Here is a 17418-nt window from a genome sequence, read left to right as displayed (position 1 = left end):
AGGGACGGACCGGCCAAGCCTGGGCTTTTGCCTTTTCATTGGAGCCTCCTTAGTGGTGCTCAGAGGCCAGGGGACACCCCTGGTGATTCTCAGGCAACTGAATCAGATGGGTCAGTGCTGGACGCTGGGCAATACCCGCCCAGTGCACCCATGCTTGCTGGGGCCCGGGCTGTCCCTGGCGATGCTCGGGAGACTGCAGGGTGCCAGGGTTACTCCCTAGCACTGCTGCTGCCCTCGGCCAGCCGTAGGTGCCATCTGGGTTCACAGCCTGGACTAGCAGTGGGGGGCGGGCGCAGCAGGCCCAGGAAAACGAAGAGGCGTGCTCAGCACCCTGCCCTGTGGACCAGCCCAGTCAGTTTCTGCCCATCCCCCTGCTCCTCCAGTTCCTCCCAGTATCGAGAATGAGGACCTGGAGGAGGCCATCACGGTCCCTGAGGGGCAGCCAGCCCACCTGCTGTGCAATGCCACAGGTAAGACTCGGGAGAGCACCGAAAAGGACGACTCTGGGATTCTGGGAGCACCGTAAGGAAAGTTCTGGGATTCTGGGAACACCAAGAAGGAGGACTCTGGGATTCTGGGGAGCACCGGGATTCTGGGAGCATTGGGAAGGAGGACTCTGGGATTCTGGGGAGCACCGGGAAGGAGGACACTGGAATTCTGGGGAGCACCGGGAAGGCGGACTCTGGGATTCTGTGGAGCACCGGGAAGGAGGACTCTGGGATTTTTGGGAGCACCGGGAAGGAGGACTCTGGCCACATCCTGCCGTCCTGCTGAGGCTCTCGCTAGTGTCTTCCACTTGTGCTCCTGGACTTCAGCCCTGTCCCCCCTCAGGGGGGACCCCTGTCCCCCCGGCCACAGATCTCGGCTTCGCACGTACTCCTACAGGGTCCAGCCCTGAGCCCACGTGCACGGGGCTGCCTGTCCCATGCAGCCCCCTCCAGGCACTGGCCACAAGGGACCAGCATGGCCTGGCATCACCTCTATACCTCGGCTGCACTCTGGGCACCCAGAGATGGCTCTGTCACCTTGGTTTCCTCTGGGCATGGCTGTCACCCCCAGCTAGTGCTCGTAGGCACATACAGGTGGAGGGGTGGGTGGGAATGGGGGTGGGGGGACAGATGGGTGAAGCCTCTCCTTCGCCCAGGCCACCCCCAGCCCACGGTCACGTGGTTCCAAGACGGCCGACTCCTAGCCAGTGGCGATGCCCACCATGTGTCTGCAGACGGGACCCGCCTGCAGGTGCCCCAGGCCAACCTGTCCAGCGCCGGACACTACGCCTGCAGCGCAGCCAATGCTCTGGGGGCCAAGACCAAGCACTTCCAGCTGAGGGTCCTGGGTGAGCACTGGCCAGGGAGAGAGGGGGGATGCTGCTCTGTGGATCTCAGGCCGCTTCCCTGGGGTACATGCCACTGCTTGTCGCTGGGTGCTTGTCCCCGGGGCCAACCCGACAGCAGGGACAGCAGCTGTATGAGCTGAGGGGTCGCAGTGACAGTAGCAGAGTGGGGGTCTCCAGGGGCCGGGCAGCACCAACTCCAGCCCCTGAGACGTGAGAAACGGGGACCCCAGAACAACAGGCTCAGACTCGTCTGGGGAAAATGGAAAATTCTGAGAGAGGAAGCATTAGCTCAGAGGAGGTGGGATTCTGCCAGGTGGGGAGCAGGACCCCCTCACCTCCCCCACCTGAGCTCAGGAGGAGTCTTGTCTGCAGACTCAGAAGGCCTCTGAGACACGGATCATCAGGATTTTTGGGGCCCTTTGGGGAAACTGAGGCAGCTTTGTGGCATTGCTCAGTGCTGGGGCAAAGTCTGGGCTCTGGGTTCCTCAGGACCAAATCCAGGCCTGGTGGCTTGTATGGGTGCCCCTGAGCCGCAGGGTCCCTCTGTGTGACAGCGTTACACACACACACACACACACACACACACACACACATTCAGGTGTGCTCACGGGCTCTGTCCCTGCCCCCTCAGTGGCCCCCACCATCCTGGGAGAGGCAGAGAACGGCACAGACGAAGTGACGGTGACCATTAACAACCCCGTGTCCCTCATTTGCGAGGCGCTGGCCTTCCCGTCACCCACCATCACTTGGATGAAGGACGGGGCCCCTTTTGAGGTGTCCAGGAACGTGCAGCTGCTGCCAGGTGATGCCCTCGGGGGCAGGACTGAGGCCAGGAGTCGGGATGTCCCCACATGGAGGTGACCCTGGCCACTGTCCCCCCAGCAGGCACGCACGGGCTGCAGATTCTGAACGCCCAGCAGGAGGACGCAGGCCAGTACAGCTGCGTGGTCACCAATGAGCTCGGGGAGGCGGTGAAGAACTACCACGTGGAGGTCCTCGGTGCGTGGGTCCCAGGCCACATGCATTCTCGGGCAGAGGACACCACCGGGAGCCACGGGAAGGGGGCTCAGCCACGCGGACGCCCACTCTCCGCCCGCCCTCCCCTTTCTGCCCCAAGCCAGCATTTGAGGTCCCCAGCATGCTCTCCTTCCCGTCCTTCCCGTCACACCCTGTCCGTTTACCCCCACGTCTCTGGGACCAGGCTCGGTCTGTTCCTGAGACCCCTTTGTGCCCCTCAGTGCCCCCCTCCATCTCCAAAGACGAGCCCTCAGAGGCGGTCAGCGCGAGGGAGGTGAAGACCAAGGTCAACAGCTCGCTGACCCTGGAGTGTGAGTGCTGGGCAGTGCCCCCGCCCACCATCCGCTGGTACAAGGATGGGCAGGTGAGCCGGCCCGCCCCGCCCCCAAGCAGGCCCCGCCCACCCTACGCGCCCCGCCCCAAGACGGCCGCGCCCCTACATGCCACGCCCCAGCTGGCACGCCCCACCCACCCGGCAGGCCCCACCCATGCTTCCAAGCCCCGCCCTCCCAGGCCCCGCCCCACCCTCCCCGTCCTTCTCTGGTATGCGGTTCTATTGAGTTGCCTGTGATGTTCATGCATTTCCCTGTGGTGCTCCCTGGTGTTCCTGTGCTCACACACCTGGCTGCAGTGCCGTGCGCGGCACCCGGATCCCAGACCACGGAGCTGCCAGGCGGCAGTTCCAGCTTTGGACCTCAACACCTGCGAGCAGGTGCTTTAGCCACTGAGGCTGCCCCTGGCGTGCCAGTGCTTTGTCCTACGCATAACGCTGAAGGGCACTGGGGGCCCAAGCCATAGGCCCGCGGGAAGGGCGCCTGCTTGCACCTGGCCGACCAGGTTCTATGCCCGACACTGCATGTGGTCCCCTGAGCACCATCAGGAGTGATCCCAGAGAACCCCTGAGCACCGCCAGCTGGCCTCAAAACAACAACCAAAAAGAAGGGCAGTGGCTGATGACTCCCCCCTCCCTGTTTCGGTCCCTGCTCCCCTTTTCCCCCTCAGCCTGTGACCCCCAGCCAGCGGCTCCGCATCCTGGGTGAAGGGCAGCTGCTTCAGATCCAGCCCACACAGCTCTCCGATTCTGGCCGGTACCTGTGCGTGGCCAGCAACGTGGCCGGCGAGGATGACCAGGACTTCAATGTGCTCATCCAGGGTGCGGGGGCGGTGGGGCCAGTGGGCTGCGGGTGAGGACTGAGGTGACAGCAGGGCCAGTGGGCTACAGGCAGCACCCCGGGGGCCATGGGGCTGCGATGGGGGTCACAGGCGGCAGAGCCCAAGGCGATGTTAGGGTGCAGTGAGCTCAGGAGTGGGGGCCGAGGTGTGGGGGCCGAGGTGGGGTCCAACATTCGGGTCCCGGCTCCTTGCGTCACCGAGTGCAGGTCAGAGCCCTGCCCGTTAGTGCCGACACTGAGGGAGACACTGTCCACGGGCGGGGGGTGGGGAGGGAAGGGGATGGCCACTCCCAGGCATGGGCACTCCCAGGGGCGTCACCCATAAGACTCATCTGCACACCCAGGGAGGGGTGGCGGGGCCCCAACCTTGACCTTGTGGGTGGTACATAAGAGTCCTGCCCCCATCTGGGCCAAACGGGGCAGAGCTGCACCTGGCCCAAATGTGGCTGAACCAGCCCTGAGGCTGCTGGACACCGCTCACTGCTTTATCCAGAATCTGGAGTTTGCTCTAGAACATTCCAGGACTAGAGAAGCTGCAGAACGGGGGAAGGTCCTTTCCTGCTTCTGCCCTTGAAAGAAAGGGACAATGGGGAAGGAGGCAGGGAGGCAGGGAGGCTGAGCCGACCCTGGAGGATCTTTCGAGACCAGGTTCTCCCAGGCCCCAGTTTAACACGTGGCACACAGGGTGACCTGGCGAGACCACTTGGGGTGCGGGACCCCCACATGTCAGGCTCAGCATCCCCACTGCACCCTGGACCTTCGCTGGCCTGGTGGGGACCAGATCAGGTGGCTCCAGCCCCCTCCAGGGGACAAAGCCAGAAATAGCCTGCCTTCCGGTACCCCTAAATGCACTCTGGCCGGAGCTTAGACCTGGGGTCCCTGAGACAGGGGGTTTCCCCACCTCTGTGGGGGGCTTGTGAGGGGCCTTGAAGGAGGCGGTGGGGGTCCCTGAGCAGACACGCCCCCGCCCCAGCTCTGGGCCCTCATGGCTTTGTCTCCCCCACAGTGCCCCCCATCTTCCAGAGGGTGGGGGACGCCAGTACGACCTTCGAGATCCTGTCCCAGGAGGAGGAGTCCCGGGGGGAGGTGACGGAGTACCGAGAGATCCTGGAGAACACCTCGACCTATCTGTACTGCGACACCAATGCCGTGCCGCCCCCCCAGTTCACATGGTACCGGGAGGACCAGCCCCTCTCGGCCGAGGATGGGGTGTCCCTCCTGCAAGGTAGGCAGGGACAGACCCCCCGCCTGCCTTCAGCACAAGCCTGTGCTCTCTGCGCTGGCCACCGCCCCTGACCGCCAGCCCCCGCTTTAATCCCTGCCTCAGCTCACAATGCTTGTGATCGGGAGCAAACCTTTGCACTGGCCCTGAGCACGGGCCTTGAATTTCAGCCCACCCTGAACCACCATCACTGCCCCTGGCTCTGTGTGGAATGAACTTCCTTCTAACTGGGGTCCCCAGCCTGGCCCTCTCCCTGCCCACTCACAGAGGGACCCCGGGAAGATCCCCCAGCGCCACATACAGGGGTGCTGGGTTCGCCCTGAGGGTGCCCCGGAAGCCCAGATCTAGAGGGCGGGATGCCCTCCCATGCCACACGTGACCCTCAGGACACTGGAAGCAGGCTGAGCCTGGGGTGTCCTGGGTGGCTGTGGAAGCCCCCCAACCTCTGCTCAGGCCTCTGTCCCCGTGTCGCCTCAGGGGGCCGCGTCCTGCAGATCCCTCTGGTTCGTGCAGAGGATGCCGGGAGGTACTCCTGCAAGGCCGCCAATGAGGTGGGCGAGGACTGGCTGCATTATGAGCTGCTGGTGCTGAGTGAGTGGCGGGTCCTGGGGTGGGGCCAGACTGGGGGTGGGGCGTGAGTACAGTCCTGGGCGGGGTCAGAATGTGGGCGTGGCTTTCATGAGCACAGTCCTGGGGCAGGGCAAGGATGGGGGCGGGACTTTCATGAGCACAGTCCTGGGGTGGGGCCAAGCGGGACCTGGAGGAGGGACCAACTCAGTAGGGGGCGTGGCTGTCCTAAGCACCACCCCAGGGCGGGGCCAAGGTGGCGGGAGGGCGTGGCTAGGCTGGTGATCAAGCAGGAGTCCTGTGCTGGGGGCTCTGAAACCCGATAGGAACCGTTCACAGCCCAGCCGCGTGGCCTCTTTCCTGTGTGACCCTGGGCACCTTATCCCCTCTCTGTGCCAGACTTAAGCATCAAGGCCTGGCAGGGTGTGGGGAGCCACTGCAGCCAGCCCCCAGTCCCCGCGGGGGACCGCCCTCATCCTCATCTCCCCTTACCAGCCCCACCTGTGATCCTGGGGGACACGGAGGAGCTGGTGGAGGAAGTGACCGTCAATGCCAGCAGCACCGTCAGCCTTCAGTGTGCAGCCCTGGGCAACCCGGAGCCCACCATCTCTTGGCTGCAGAATGGGCTGACATTCTCCCCAGGCCCCGGGCTGCAGGTCCTGGAGGATGGCCACATCCTGCAGGTCAGAGCAGGGCAACCGGGTCTCCCCGGGTGAGCAGCCGCAGCTGCTGGGGGTCAGGACTCACTTAGCCTGGGAGCAGAGCGACCCCTTGCTGGAGCCCTGCTGGTGAACTTGACATTTCCTCCAGCCCTGGAGCTCTGCAGGTCTGGCGAGCATGTGTGGGGCTTCATGGGGTGCAGACGCAGGGACCCCCCAGGGCAGCCTTGGTTGGGGTGAGCTGCCTTGAGCCCCGGAAGCTGGGGCAGAGGCATCTGAGGGGCCGTGCAGAACCCCCGTCCACGTCTCCGCAGTCACTTTTATCACCCTTGCCCCGGAAGTGCCAATCTCTGGGGAGAAGCTTGGCCGCAACTAGGGGTGATTCCCATTCGAGAGGAGAAGCCTGCTGGGGTCCCTGGGGCGACCCCACACACATCTCTTACCAGTCACAGGGCCTCAGCTGCCCGGGGACCGGTCTAGGGGGGCCCACAGAGCTGCCCTGTGCCCCCAGGTGTCCATGGACGAGGTGGCTGACGCTGCTAGCTACATGTGTGTGGCTGAGAACCCAGCGGGCTCCGCAGAGAAGCTTTTCACCCTCAGGGTGCAAGGTGAGGGGTCAGGCTGTCTGGGGTCCCGCTCACAGCAGGGAGACTGCTGGGACCTGGGACCAGGCACGGAAAGCCCAGCAGTGGGGGTGTCTGGGGGCGTCGCCCCCGAGACTGAGGTCGCTGTGGAGCATGCTTGGCTTGGGGGGCCCCAGCCCCAGGATGACCCCACCCACCACCTCAGAGCCCCACAGGCAGCAGGTGTCCTACCTCCATGTTCTTGTCTGTGGGGGTGACTGGGTCTTCTGGGACGGAGGGGTGACACAACAGCCCATGTGGCCCCCCTCTCTGCTGGCCTAGCCCCATGTCTCTGAGCAGCATGGCACAGGGGGGAAGGGCCGGTGGTGCTCCTGGGTTCCCCAGTTGCCCTCTGCACACATACCCACACATCTGTCTTTGTCCCGGTGGTTGCGGGGACAGTCCCCCCTCAGATCTCAGGCTTGAACCCGGAGCACATCAGCGTCACCCTCAATACCAGTGTGACCCTCCCCTGCGACGTCCACGCACAGCCCAGCCCCGAAATCACATGGTTCAGGGAGAGCCAGGCCGTGCCCCTGGGGGAAGGCCGCTTCCTCCTGCCAGGTGGGTAAACTGAGGCTGGGGGCCCAGCTCAGGGGAGGGGGGGGCGCGGAGGGGACAGTGGGGGCCGCGAGTCGCTTCCCTGAACCTGAAACCAGGCTGGAGTCTGGAAGAGCTTTGGGGGACGTGGGGGGATGGTGGGGCTGATGGCTGGCATGAGGGCCTCGACACCCCCCCCAGGCACCCATACGCTGCAGCTGGCGCGGGCACAGCTGTCGGATGCGGGGACATATGTGTGCGAGGCCCTGAATGCCGCTGGCCGAGACCAGAAGCTGGTGCAACTCAGCGTGCTGGGTATGTCCTGTCTGTTCCTCGTCCTGCGGGCAGCTGGGAGGGCCCAGAGCTCCAGGGGAGGCTCCTGCAGTGATGGTGTCAGAGAGACTGTCAAGCTCAGTGCCCAAGTCCAGCGGTGCCCTCGTGTGCTGTGTGGCCTCGAGCATGTCACTCTCCCTCTCTGAACCCCAGCTGCTCATCATCAGACAGCAACTAAGGATGGCATGCTGGTGCCTGAGCAGCTGGGAGGGGTGGAGGGGTTCCACGGAGCAGGCTTCTGGGGTTCCCCCAGACATCAGCATCTGGGGGAAGCCGGCCTGGAGGGGTCGCTGGGTCCTGTGCTTCAGTGAGGTGCCATGCATGTCCTCATTGGGTGCCGTCTGCGGGGCTCTCCAAGGGGACAGGAAGGGGCTGCCCCATGCAGGAAGGAGCCCGGCAGGGCTGGGGGCGCTTTGTGGCCAGCCTGGACTCCCCATCCTTCTGGGCTGGGCTCTCCGCAGACCCCAGGGGTGCCCGCCTCACCCTGCTGTCCCCGGCGCAGTGCCCCCCACCTTCAGGCAGGCTCCCGGCGGCCCTCAAGACCCTGTCCAGGTGCGGGCCGGCGACATGGCCACCCTGAGCTGCGAGGTGGATGCGCTGCCTGAGCCCACTGTGACCTGGACCAAGAATGGGCAGCCCCTGGGGGCACTGCCCACTGGACAGACGCTGCAGATTCCAACCGCCCAGGTGAGCTGGGGTGCCCGCCTGCACCACAGGACCCCAAGTTCCCTCTCCTGACCGATTCCATCTGGGGACTGAAGACTCCACGTCCAGCTCTGCAGTGGACATCCCCGTACCTCAGTTTCCCCAGAATCTAGACACTTTCTCCAGACACTTCTGCCTCCCTCCCCAGGGGATGAGGCCCTCTGGGGATTGGGAATGGCTGCACCCTGAAACCCCTCCGGACCCCCTCCCTCCCGGACACCACTGCTGCCCCCTGCAGGCTGGTGGGAGCACTTCTCTTGGGTGTTTGGGGGCCATAGGGGGAGCCCCAGGGCCCCCTGGTCACCATATCCTCCCTCATCACCAGGTGTCAGACACGGGTCTGTACAGCTGCAAAGTCCAGAACACAGCCGGGGAGGCCATGAGGACGTTTGTCCTCACTGTGCAGGGTGAGTGGGGACCCAGCACTACTCAACTAACCCCCCAACCCCGCCCCCTCGCACGGCTGCAGGCACCGGGTGAGGGGACCCAGACGATGAGAGTCAGCCTCAGTGGGGCTTGCTCTGTTGTTCCTCTGAACCCCAGTGTGTCTGCAGGAAATGAGGCTCAGTGCACCCTGTTTTCGCTTGGCACACAGCTCTCACCAGCTCTGAGGGGGTGTCCAGTGCCGAGCACTGGATCTGGCTCACGAGCACTGGGCTGGGAGTCCTCAGGGATCAGACATCCTGGGGGTCTCATCATCACTGTCCTGAGCTCCGAAGACAGAGCAGAGGTGTCATGTAAAGATGGGTCAAGGGTCGTGGGTGGGGTGGGGAAGGGGAAAGGGTGGGGGCCTGGGGTCAGTGTTATGGTCAGGTATAGACTTAGTTGCAGAGCAAAAAAGCCAAAATCCAGCCTGTTAGATGTCAAGGAAGGGAAGTATGTTCCTTCACCCCAAAGCCCAAAGGCAACTCATTTCCACGTGGTTACTACAGCCCCAGGATTGCCCTTTTTTTGTTTGTTTGTTTTTTGTTTTTGGGTCACACCCCGGTGATGCTCAGGAATTACTCCTGGTGATGCTCCAGGGACCATATGGGATGCTAGGAATCAAACCCAGGTCGGCCGCGTTTGACCTGCTTGCTACCTAAACCTAGGGGTTTCTGGGTGCAGAAACGCCCTACCTGCTATGCTATCACTCCAGCCCCAGGATCGCCCTGCTTAATCTGCCAGCCCCGCTCCTGCCCCTGTCCACACTGCACAGGCCCACCCGCAGGAAGCAGGAAGGGGAAGTGGGGCTGAGCCTTTCACTGTAAGTGGGGAATGCTGAGTCCATCAGAGAAAACTTCAGCACAGCAGCTAGAAAGGAAACTCATTTTCCCACTAAAACTGCCGAGCCGGGAGCAGGTGGGGATGAGGGGGGGTGCACAAGCTGGGGGCAAACCACACCTAGCGCCCCCACCAGGCAAGGCATGCAGGGCGCCACTGCTGAGCCAGCTGATCCCTGTTGGAAAGTATTGATTCCAGCAAAGGCTTGAAATTCCCAGCCCCTTCACAGCCCTTCGTGGCTTCCTGGAGAACACAGGGCAGGAGGGACCGTCAGGTCCCTGGGCCCACGATGGTTCATTCTGAGCACAGTCATCTCTATTCCACTGAGCTCAGGAACCTAGAATACAGGACGTCTGCGGCTCTGGGTTCTGTGGGTGACATCTGCTTGGACGCAGGCTCTGGGATCTAAGGTGATGCCTGCTGGGGCAAGGGCTCTGGGATCTATGGGTGATGCCTGCCTGGGACAAGGGCTCTGGGATGTATGAGTGATGTCTGCCTGGTCAAGAGCTCTGGTATCTATGGGTGATGTCTGCCTGGGCACAGGCTCTGGGTTGTATGATGATGTCTGCCTGGGCCAGGTCTGGGCTGCTGGCGCGTGGGCATCCTGGGGAAGCAGCATGCAAGGTCCAGGGCTGAGCAGATGGGGCTCTGCTTTGTAAATGTTTAAAAATATTTACATGTTTTAAACTCAAGTGTTTGAAGGAGCCAGCTGTTGGTTTTTTCACCTCTATGAGTAAGTCGCCCACATCTCATCAACACACACAGAGCCTGGCAGGATCACCCCAAGCCCGGAAAGGGATTCTGGGGCCTCTCTGATTTGCCTGCCGGGAATTCGGGGCAGAGTCTTAGCGTCCTGGGGTTCTTGCTTCTCTCCTACAGAGCCTCCAACATTCGAGAACCCCGAGTCAGAGACAGTGAGCCAGGTGGCAGGGAGCCCCCTGGTGCTGACCTGTGATGTGAGCGGGGTCCCGATGCCTGCTGTTTCTTGGCTGAAGGACAGCATGCCCGTGGGTGAGTGCTGGTGTCCTTGTCTGTTCAACACTAGGGCCCCTCCTTGCAATGGACGGTAAGAGAAAGTGGGGGGCAGGGCTGGTTGCCAATTTGTCCTTCAGTGCTACTGGCTATTGTAACCCCAACGTGGAGGGATGGGGTTAGCGCCTGCAGTCAGTCCCTGGAGAGAGTGGGGTCCAGCCTCCCACAAATGCCTTAGCACTGAACCTTGGGCTGCTCTCCAGTCTCTTGGTGCTGTCCTCTCCCTCCCTACCACTCTGTTCCCTGATCCCTCCAAGCCGGCTGCTTCCCCCATCCCCCAGGGCAGCAGACTGGGTGGTTCCTGGCCCCCTATGCCTGCAGAAGGGATCTCACAGTCCCTGTGTCATCAGTGGCTAAAAGTTCTGTGGCCAAAGCAGACAGCAACACCCCCCCCCAAAGGATTTACTGAGATAGAAGTGCTGGAATAGCATCGCTTCACTCAGCGTCACTGGGGGAAGGACACAGACGATGAGACTCAGGTCTCACGCCCCTCGGTGCCCGGAAATGCTTGTTTTTTTTTTTTGCAGCGATGAGAAAAAGCTAATCTGGTCACGGTGGAGCGAGAAGCCGTTACTCTAGGCGCAGTTCCATTCTGTCGCTTCACTCTAAATTGATCAGCAGCTTGATGGCTGGGGTGGGGGGGTGGGGGATGGGGGGCAGAGGGAGACTGGTCTGCTGGACTGGCACAGGGGACAGGCCCCTGCCTTGCAGTGAGTGGCTGATGGAGCTGGATAGGGGGTGACAGGGGCTGGGGTAGAGGCTGAGGGTCTCATGAGGCAGAGTGGGAAGCTCTAAGGGAACACTGGGGAGATGTGACCCAGTGGACAGAGAAAAGGGGCACATAGAGGTTCTGACCAAGTTGAAAGTGGTCCTGCCCTGTCTGGGCCTCAGTTTCCCCTGGAGCGCAGAGGGTGTGTGTGGGGGGATTCCAGGGTCTCTCTTTGCTTTTCCAACCTCGGGGTGTGGGTCGCGTGTCTTTGATGTCTGTGACCCTGGTGGCGCCTGGCAGGGCAGCTGTTCCAGGTGGAGGTCTGTGACCCCTGGTGGCTCCCGGTGGGGCTTTTCCAGTGGGGGGGGCAGCGCGGGTGACCCCCGGACTCTCCCTTCAGAGAGCAGCGTGGTGCGGGGCGTGGTGGCCCGCGGGGGTCGTCTCCAGCTCAGCCGCCTGCAGCCGGGACAGGGGGGCACGTACACCTGCGTGGCCGAGAACGCCCAGGCCGAGGCCCGGAAGGATTTCCTGGTGGTCGTCCTGGGTGAGTACTCGCCCTGCACCTCCGGAGCGCCCCCACGCCCCCCAGCACTGCGCCCACCTCCTCCCACTGCGGGGGGTCTCCCTCTCCGCAGTGCCACCCCGGATCCGGCCCTCGAGCGCCCCGCAGGAGCTCAGCGTCCTGGAGGGGCAGGAGGTGCGGCTGGACTGCGAAGCGGACGGGCAGCCGCCCCCCGATGTGGCCTGGCTGAAGGACGGGCGCCCCTTGGGCCAGGGCAGCGGCGCCCCGCACCGGTAAGGCCGGCCTCGCCAGCCCCGCGCGACCCAGGCCCCAGAAGCCCCGCGCCGCCTCTCACCCCCGGCCGCCCCGCAGGGTCCCCCCGGCCGGCGGCTCCCTGGTGCTGACCGCGCTCCGCGCCGCCGACTCGGGCGCCTACACGTGCTCCGCGCGCAACGAGGCGGGCGAGGACGCGCGGCTGCACACGCTGCACGTGCTGGGTGAGCCGCGGGGCCCTGGGCGGCCCGCAGGGGCAGGGAGGTCGCGGCTCCGGCCCGCCGCCCGGAACTCCCCCGCCCCTCTCGTCCCTGCCGCCCGCAGTGCCCCCCACCATCGAGCGCGGCCCCGCCGGCTCCGAGACGCTGCTGAGCCGGCCCGGGGAGCAGGTGCGCATGGCCTGCGCCGCCCGCGGCTCCCCGCCCATCCACCTGAGCTGGCTCAAGGACGGCCTCCCTCTGCCGCTGTCCCAGCGCGCCCACCTCCACGGCCAGGGGCGCACCCTTAGGTGAGGGACCGCGGGGCGCGGGGACAAGAAAGAGGGGAGCCGCGCTCAGGCGCCGCGAGCAAGGAAGGCGGGGAGAGGGGGCGGGGCGTAGTGGGAGGAGCCAAGGACGGGTGGGCGGGGTCCGGGTGGGATAGGGCCGGGCGGGAGTGGGGCGGGGCCTGGTGGGAGCCAGGGCGGGTGTGGGGCGGGGTCAGTCAAGGGCGGGTTTGGGCGGGAGTGGGCGGGGTCAGGGTGGGTGAGCTGGGAGGGAGTGGGCGGGGACTGAGGGGCGGGGCCTGGGAGCAGGAGAGAGGGGCGGGCCCGGGTGAGAGCCTGGGCGGGCGTGGGGCGGAGTCAGCCAAGTGGGGGTTTGGGGGGAGTGGGCGGGGCCGGCGGGAAGGGGGCGGAGTCGAAGTGGGTGGGGCTGGCGGGAGTGAGGCGGGACCTGCTGGAGGGGGCGGGGTCAGGATGGGGTGATACAGGTGGGAGTGGCGCGGGGCCTGAGGGCGGGACCTGGGAGTAGGAGAGAGGGGCGGGGTCGGGTGGGCGGGGTGGCTGGGTCCAGGCGCTTGGATGCTGGGCGCTACTGGTGAGAGACAAGAAGGAAAAAAAAAGGACCATTTCCACTGAGCTGCCTCTTTGTTTCTTTATGTCTCCATCCCCTTTATGTATCCTTTATGTATCTTTATGTATCCTTTATGTATCTTTATGTATCCATCCCTCCATCCTTCTGTCTGTCCATCCATCCTTCCCTCCATCATCTACTGTTCCATCTCTTCCCGCTCCTCTCTCTCCCATTCCCTCTCTCTCCTCTCTCCCTCCCCGTGTCTGTCCCCACACTCTGTCCCTTCTCTGGAGCAGGATTTCCCAGGTGCAGCTGGCCGACTCCGGCACATACACCTGTGTGGCCGCAAGCCCCGCCGGAGTGGCCGACAGGAACTTCACCCTGCAGGTGCAGGGTACGGAGCTGGAGGGGCCTCCGACATGGGGCCAGCCCCCCACCCCCCTTCTTTGTCTCATGGCTTGCTCATCTGTGTGACTCACACATGCTCATTGCCATGGGCAGGCCTGAGATGTTCCAGTTCTGGGCCAGCAGAGGTGTCAGAGAGGAAGCCGGGGAGCCCAGGGGTGTTGAAAGGGCTTCCTGGAGGGATGAGGGGAGTGGCACTCTGGCCAGTGGGCTCAGCATGTACAAAGACCCAGGCTGTGCTGGCCCCGGGGACCCTCTGATCAGTGCCCACCTGTCACCCGCAGAGCCCCCCATCCTGGAGCCGGCCGAGTTCCAGGCGGACGTGGCGGTGGTGCGTGGTGCCCCCGTGGTTCTCCCCTGTGAGGCCCGGGGCAGCCCCCTGCCCCTCGTGTCCTGGATGAAGGATGGGGAGCCGTGGCTGTCCCAGAGCCTGGAACAGGGGCCCGGCCTGCAGCTGGTGGCAGCCGAAGCCGGGGACGCGGGGACCTACTCCTGTGTGGCCGTGAGCACCGCGGGGGAGGCCCGGCGAGATTTCCGGCTGACAGTCATGGGTGGGTCTCGTGGGTCCTACACTCTGGGGGGGGGGGGGACATGCAGGGGCCGAGGGGTGATGGGAAAGATGCTGAGGGCGGGAGCTCCCCCATCTGTCCCGCCTAGGCCGGGAGCTGCCTGCTGGGAGCAGAGCCCAGGGTACAGGCAGTTCTCTGGGACCTGGTCCTGGCTTTGGGAACAGGAGAGCTGGGGTACTCCCTCCTCCAGTGGACAGTGCTCACTCCTATCCCTGGATCCTCGGGGAGCACGGACAGAGCCCCTGAAACATGGGGCCCCGCTGAGCTTTGGGTCTTGCCCATACGCTCCGCTGTTGAAGTCCCCCCAGGGGTGGGGGTGGGCACTGAGGTTTTCAGGCCCTCATTTGTGTCCCCCTGGACCATCAGCATCTGGCTGGCGGGGGACGGGAGTGGACCCAGTTCCTGGCACTCTGGGTCAGTCTACCCCAACCTACATGGGTATCTTGTAGACCCACCCTCCATCGAGGACTTGGACCTGTCGGCAGAGCTGTCCCTGAGCCCTGGCGCCCCCTTGGAGCTCCGCTGTGACGCCCGGGGCTCACCCCCGCCCACCATCACCTGGTATAAGGATGGGCAGGCGCTGGGCCGGCCGGAGCACAGTAGCGGGGCCTGGCACTCGCTGCGGGTGGAGAGTGTGCAGGTGCCTGGGCTGAAGCTGGACGGGACACTGGGGAGGGACCTGTCAGCACTGGCGAGGTCTGAGTCTGGGGAGGTGGGAAGGATGCCCCTGGCGGAGTCCTGGGGGTGCAGAGACCCTGTAACTCCTCAGCCTGGTGGTGGCAGGGAAAAACTGGTACAGTGATGGGGTAGGGGCAGGGGGGCCTTCTGGAAGAGGCAGGCTTTGCTGCAGGGGGTGAGGGGGACTGAGTTGTTGGCAGTGGAGAGCCTGGCTGGGGACTGCTCTTCGTTCTGAAGGAAGGAAGTCAGACTTGGGAGTAAGGGGTGCACAGGTGGCCAGAGCAGCTGCTCACGGGCATTATCCTCAGGTGGGTGATGCTGGACTGTACACTTGCCTGGCCCAGAGCCCAGCAGGTGAAGCGGAGAAGAGCTTCCGGGTCAGAGTTCAAGGTAGGGGTGCCAGGGTGGGGGAAGAGAGGGAGGGGGGTCAGGACTCCTCTCATGTGTTCTGTGTCTCTGTTCCAGCTCCCCCTCATGTGATCGGGCCCCGAGGCCCCCGCTCTGTGGTTGGCCTGGCCCCAGGGCAGCTGGTTCTGGAATGTTCTGTGGAGGCTGAACCGGCTCCCGAGATCGAGTGGCACCGAGATGGGATCCTGCTGCAGGTGGGACACGGCTGGAGGCATGGGGGCTCCGGAGTCCCATCCTGACCTGGGGGCGGGGGAGGGGTTCCCAGGGCCTGTCCACTCCGGCTCGGCTGATACCGAGTCAGGCCAGTGTCAGCTCCCGGGGCCCTGACTGGAGCATGAGGGGTCTCACACCACCCTCGGCCCCATTGTCCACAGAGCTCTTGGGGCTCCGCTCTCCGAGGACGGACCACTCTCTCCGCAATTCACCCATGCCTGAGTGGTACTGACCACTCTATGCAGGACACCTGTAACCGGCAGTACTGACCACTGTTTCTGCAGGACACCGCACTCAGACAGTGCTGACCACTCTCTCTGCAGGACACCCATACCCGGGCAGTACTGACCACTCTCTCCGCAGGAGGACACCCACACCCAGTTTCCCGAGCGGGGCCGCTTCCTCCGGCTCCAGGAGCTGAGCTTGGCCGATGGCGGTGACTACAGTTGCACGGCCCGCAACGCCGCGGGCAGCACCAGCGTGGACTTCCGCGTGGACATCCACAGTGAGTGCCCCCACCCCCCTTCCTCAGAGAGACAGGATTCCAGCACCCACTGCCTCTGTGCCCCCTCCAGCGGTGCCCACCATCCGGCCGGGACCTCCCGCGGTGAACGCCTCCACCAACCAGACGGCCCTGCTGCCCTGCCAGGCGGATGGGGCGCCCCTGCCCCTCACGAGCTGGCGCAAGGACGGGGAGCCCCTGGATCTGGGGAACCCCAGGTGGGAACCGGAAGGGCAGGGCCTCAGGACGTGTATGCATAGGGGGTAGGAAGGGGACAGTGTCCGCAGGCCCTCCGGGCAGGCGGGCACTCCACTCTCACTGGGGGGCCTTGAGGACCCTCAGCGGCCATCTGTTGGGCTGCCTCTGGTTGATGTAAATGTGGGGGATCCTTGCTCTTCCCCCCCCACCCGTGAACACCCGAGTTTCACTCCTGTCTGCGCATCCTGGGCCAAACTCCCAGGGCGGAGAAGGCCATTGGCTCGTGGGGTCACGTGTTCTCCCCCCCACCGTCTGATTGGCTGTGGCTGGAGGCGGGCTTACGCTGTAACCCGGGGCGCTCAGATGGGGGGGGGTTGCAGAAAGAGTGGGGGTGCTGCCGGCTGCTGGCTTTCGGGGAGAGGCTGGGCCCGGCCCCTCTCACCCTTTCTGATGCCCATCACGATTGCCCCGCCAAGCCCCGCCTCTGAGGACCTGCTGGGGAAAGGGGGGTGGGGAGGGTCTTGCCAGACACCGACCCTCTACCGCCCAGGCTGCAGATCCTTCCAGACGGTTCCCTGAGGATCCAGCCGGTGGTCGCCCAGGACAGCGGCCACTATCTCTGCCTGGCGTCCAACTCTGCGGGCTCCGACCGCCAAGGTCGTGACCTGCGGGTGCTCGGTAGGTGCCTGTGCGTGTCCCCCGGGTGCACTGACCTTCCCGGTGGGTGCTGTGCGGCGCGGCGCGGAGTGAGAGGAGAGGACACAGAAAGGGGATCCGGGCGCCCTACCCTTCCTCCCACTCCCTCCCGGACCCCCCTGCCCCAACCTCCCGGTTCCCGTCTCTCCCCAGAGCCTCCAGCCATTGCCCCCAGCCCCTCCAACCTGACGCTGACCGCCCACACCCCCGCCTCGCTACCCTGCGAGGCCAGCGGTGCCCCCAAGCCCCTGGTGGCCTGGTGGAAGGACGGACAGATGATGGACTTGCGGCTGCAACAGGGCACCTACTGGTAAGAGCCTGTGTGTGTGTGGGGGGGTGCCCCAGCCCCCCAGGAGAAAGGGCAGGATGTGTCCAGCGGTCTCTCACAGCTGGCACCGGCTCTTGAGCCTGGGAGGGCACCGTCTCCACACTGGGCAGCCCGGCACAGGTGGACCAGGGACAGTCAGATGGACAGATCACGTAAAGCTTGTGAAGCCTGCACAGTCCCGGCCGCTCTCTAATGCAGTGGCGGGTCTGGAGCAGTGGGCTTGTCTCCCTGGTTCGATCCCGGCATCCCATGGGGGCCCCTCCAGGAATGATCCCTGAGCACAGAGCCAGGAGTAAGTCCTGAGCCTGCCGGGTGTGGCCCCAAACCGATAAATAATAAGTGGTGGCAGCTGCCCCGACTCCCACTCCCAACCCCTGCCCGATGCCACGGATAAGAGGTGACAGGAAGGATCCATC

At 64.4% G+C, this 17418-nt stretch overlaps 1 protein-coding gene across 1 annotated transcript in view; it reads left to right on the top strand.

Moving 5' to 3' along the window:
- Positions 1–17418, top strand: part of HMCN2 (hemicentin 2) — a 102017-nt gene that overhangs the window by 63886 nt on the left and 20713 nt on the right. The window contains 28 exon segments of the mRNA XM_056108910.1: positions 384–470; positions 1145–1336; positions 1968–2138; positions 2222–2335; positions 2575–2717; positions 3356–3506; positions 4532–4750; positions 5225–5338; positions 5810–5997; positions 6485–6581; positions 6999–7160; positions 7338–7451; positions 7972–8156; positions 8500–8581; positions 10317–10448; positions 11579–11722; positions 11814–11973; positions 12053–12177; positions 12278–12461; positions 13302–13399; positions 13695–13961; positions 14429–14619; positions 14966–15047; positions 15123–15259; positions 15642–15783; positions 15854–15998; positions 16529–16656; positions 16828–16984. Coding sequence (XP_055964885.1) covers positions 384–470; positions 1145–1336; positions 1968–2138; positions 2222–2335; positions 2575–2717; positions 3356–3506; positions 4532–4750; positions 5225–5338; positions 5810–5997; positions 6485–6581; positions 6999–7160; positions 7338–7451; positions 7972–8156; positions 8500–8581; positions 10317–10448; positions 11579–11722; positions 11814–11973; positions 12053–12177; positions 12278–12461; positions 13302–13399; positions 13695–13961; positions 14429–14619; positions 14966–15047; positions 15123–15259; positions 15642–15783; positions 15854–15998; positions 16529–16656; positions 16828–16984 — 4111 coding nt within the window.

This window comes from Sorex fumeus, unplaced genomic scaffold (genome assembly GCF_029834395.1).
Source record: "Sorex fumeus unplaced genomic scaffold, SorFum_2.1 ptg000233l, whole genome shotgun sequence".
NCBI lineage: Eukaryota > Metazoa > Chordata > Mammalia > Eulipotyphla > Soricidae > Sorex > Sorex fumeus.
This window is presented reverse-complemented; position numbering and strand designations above follow the sequence as displayed.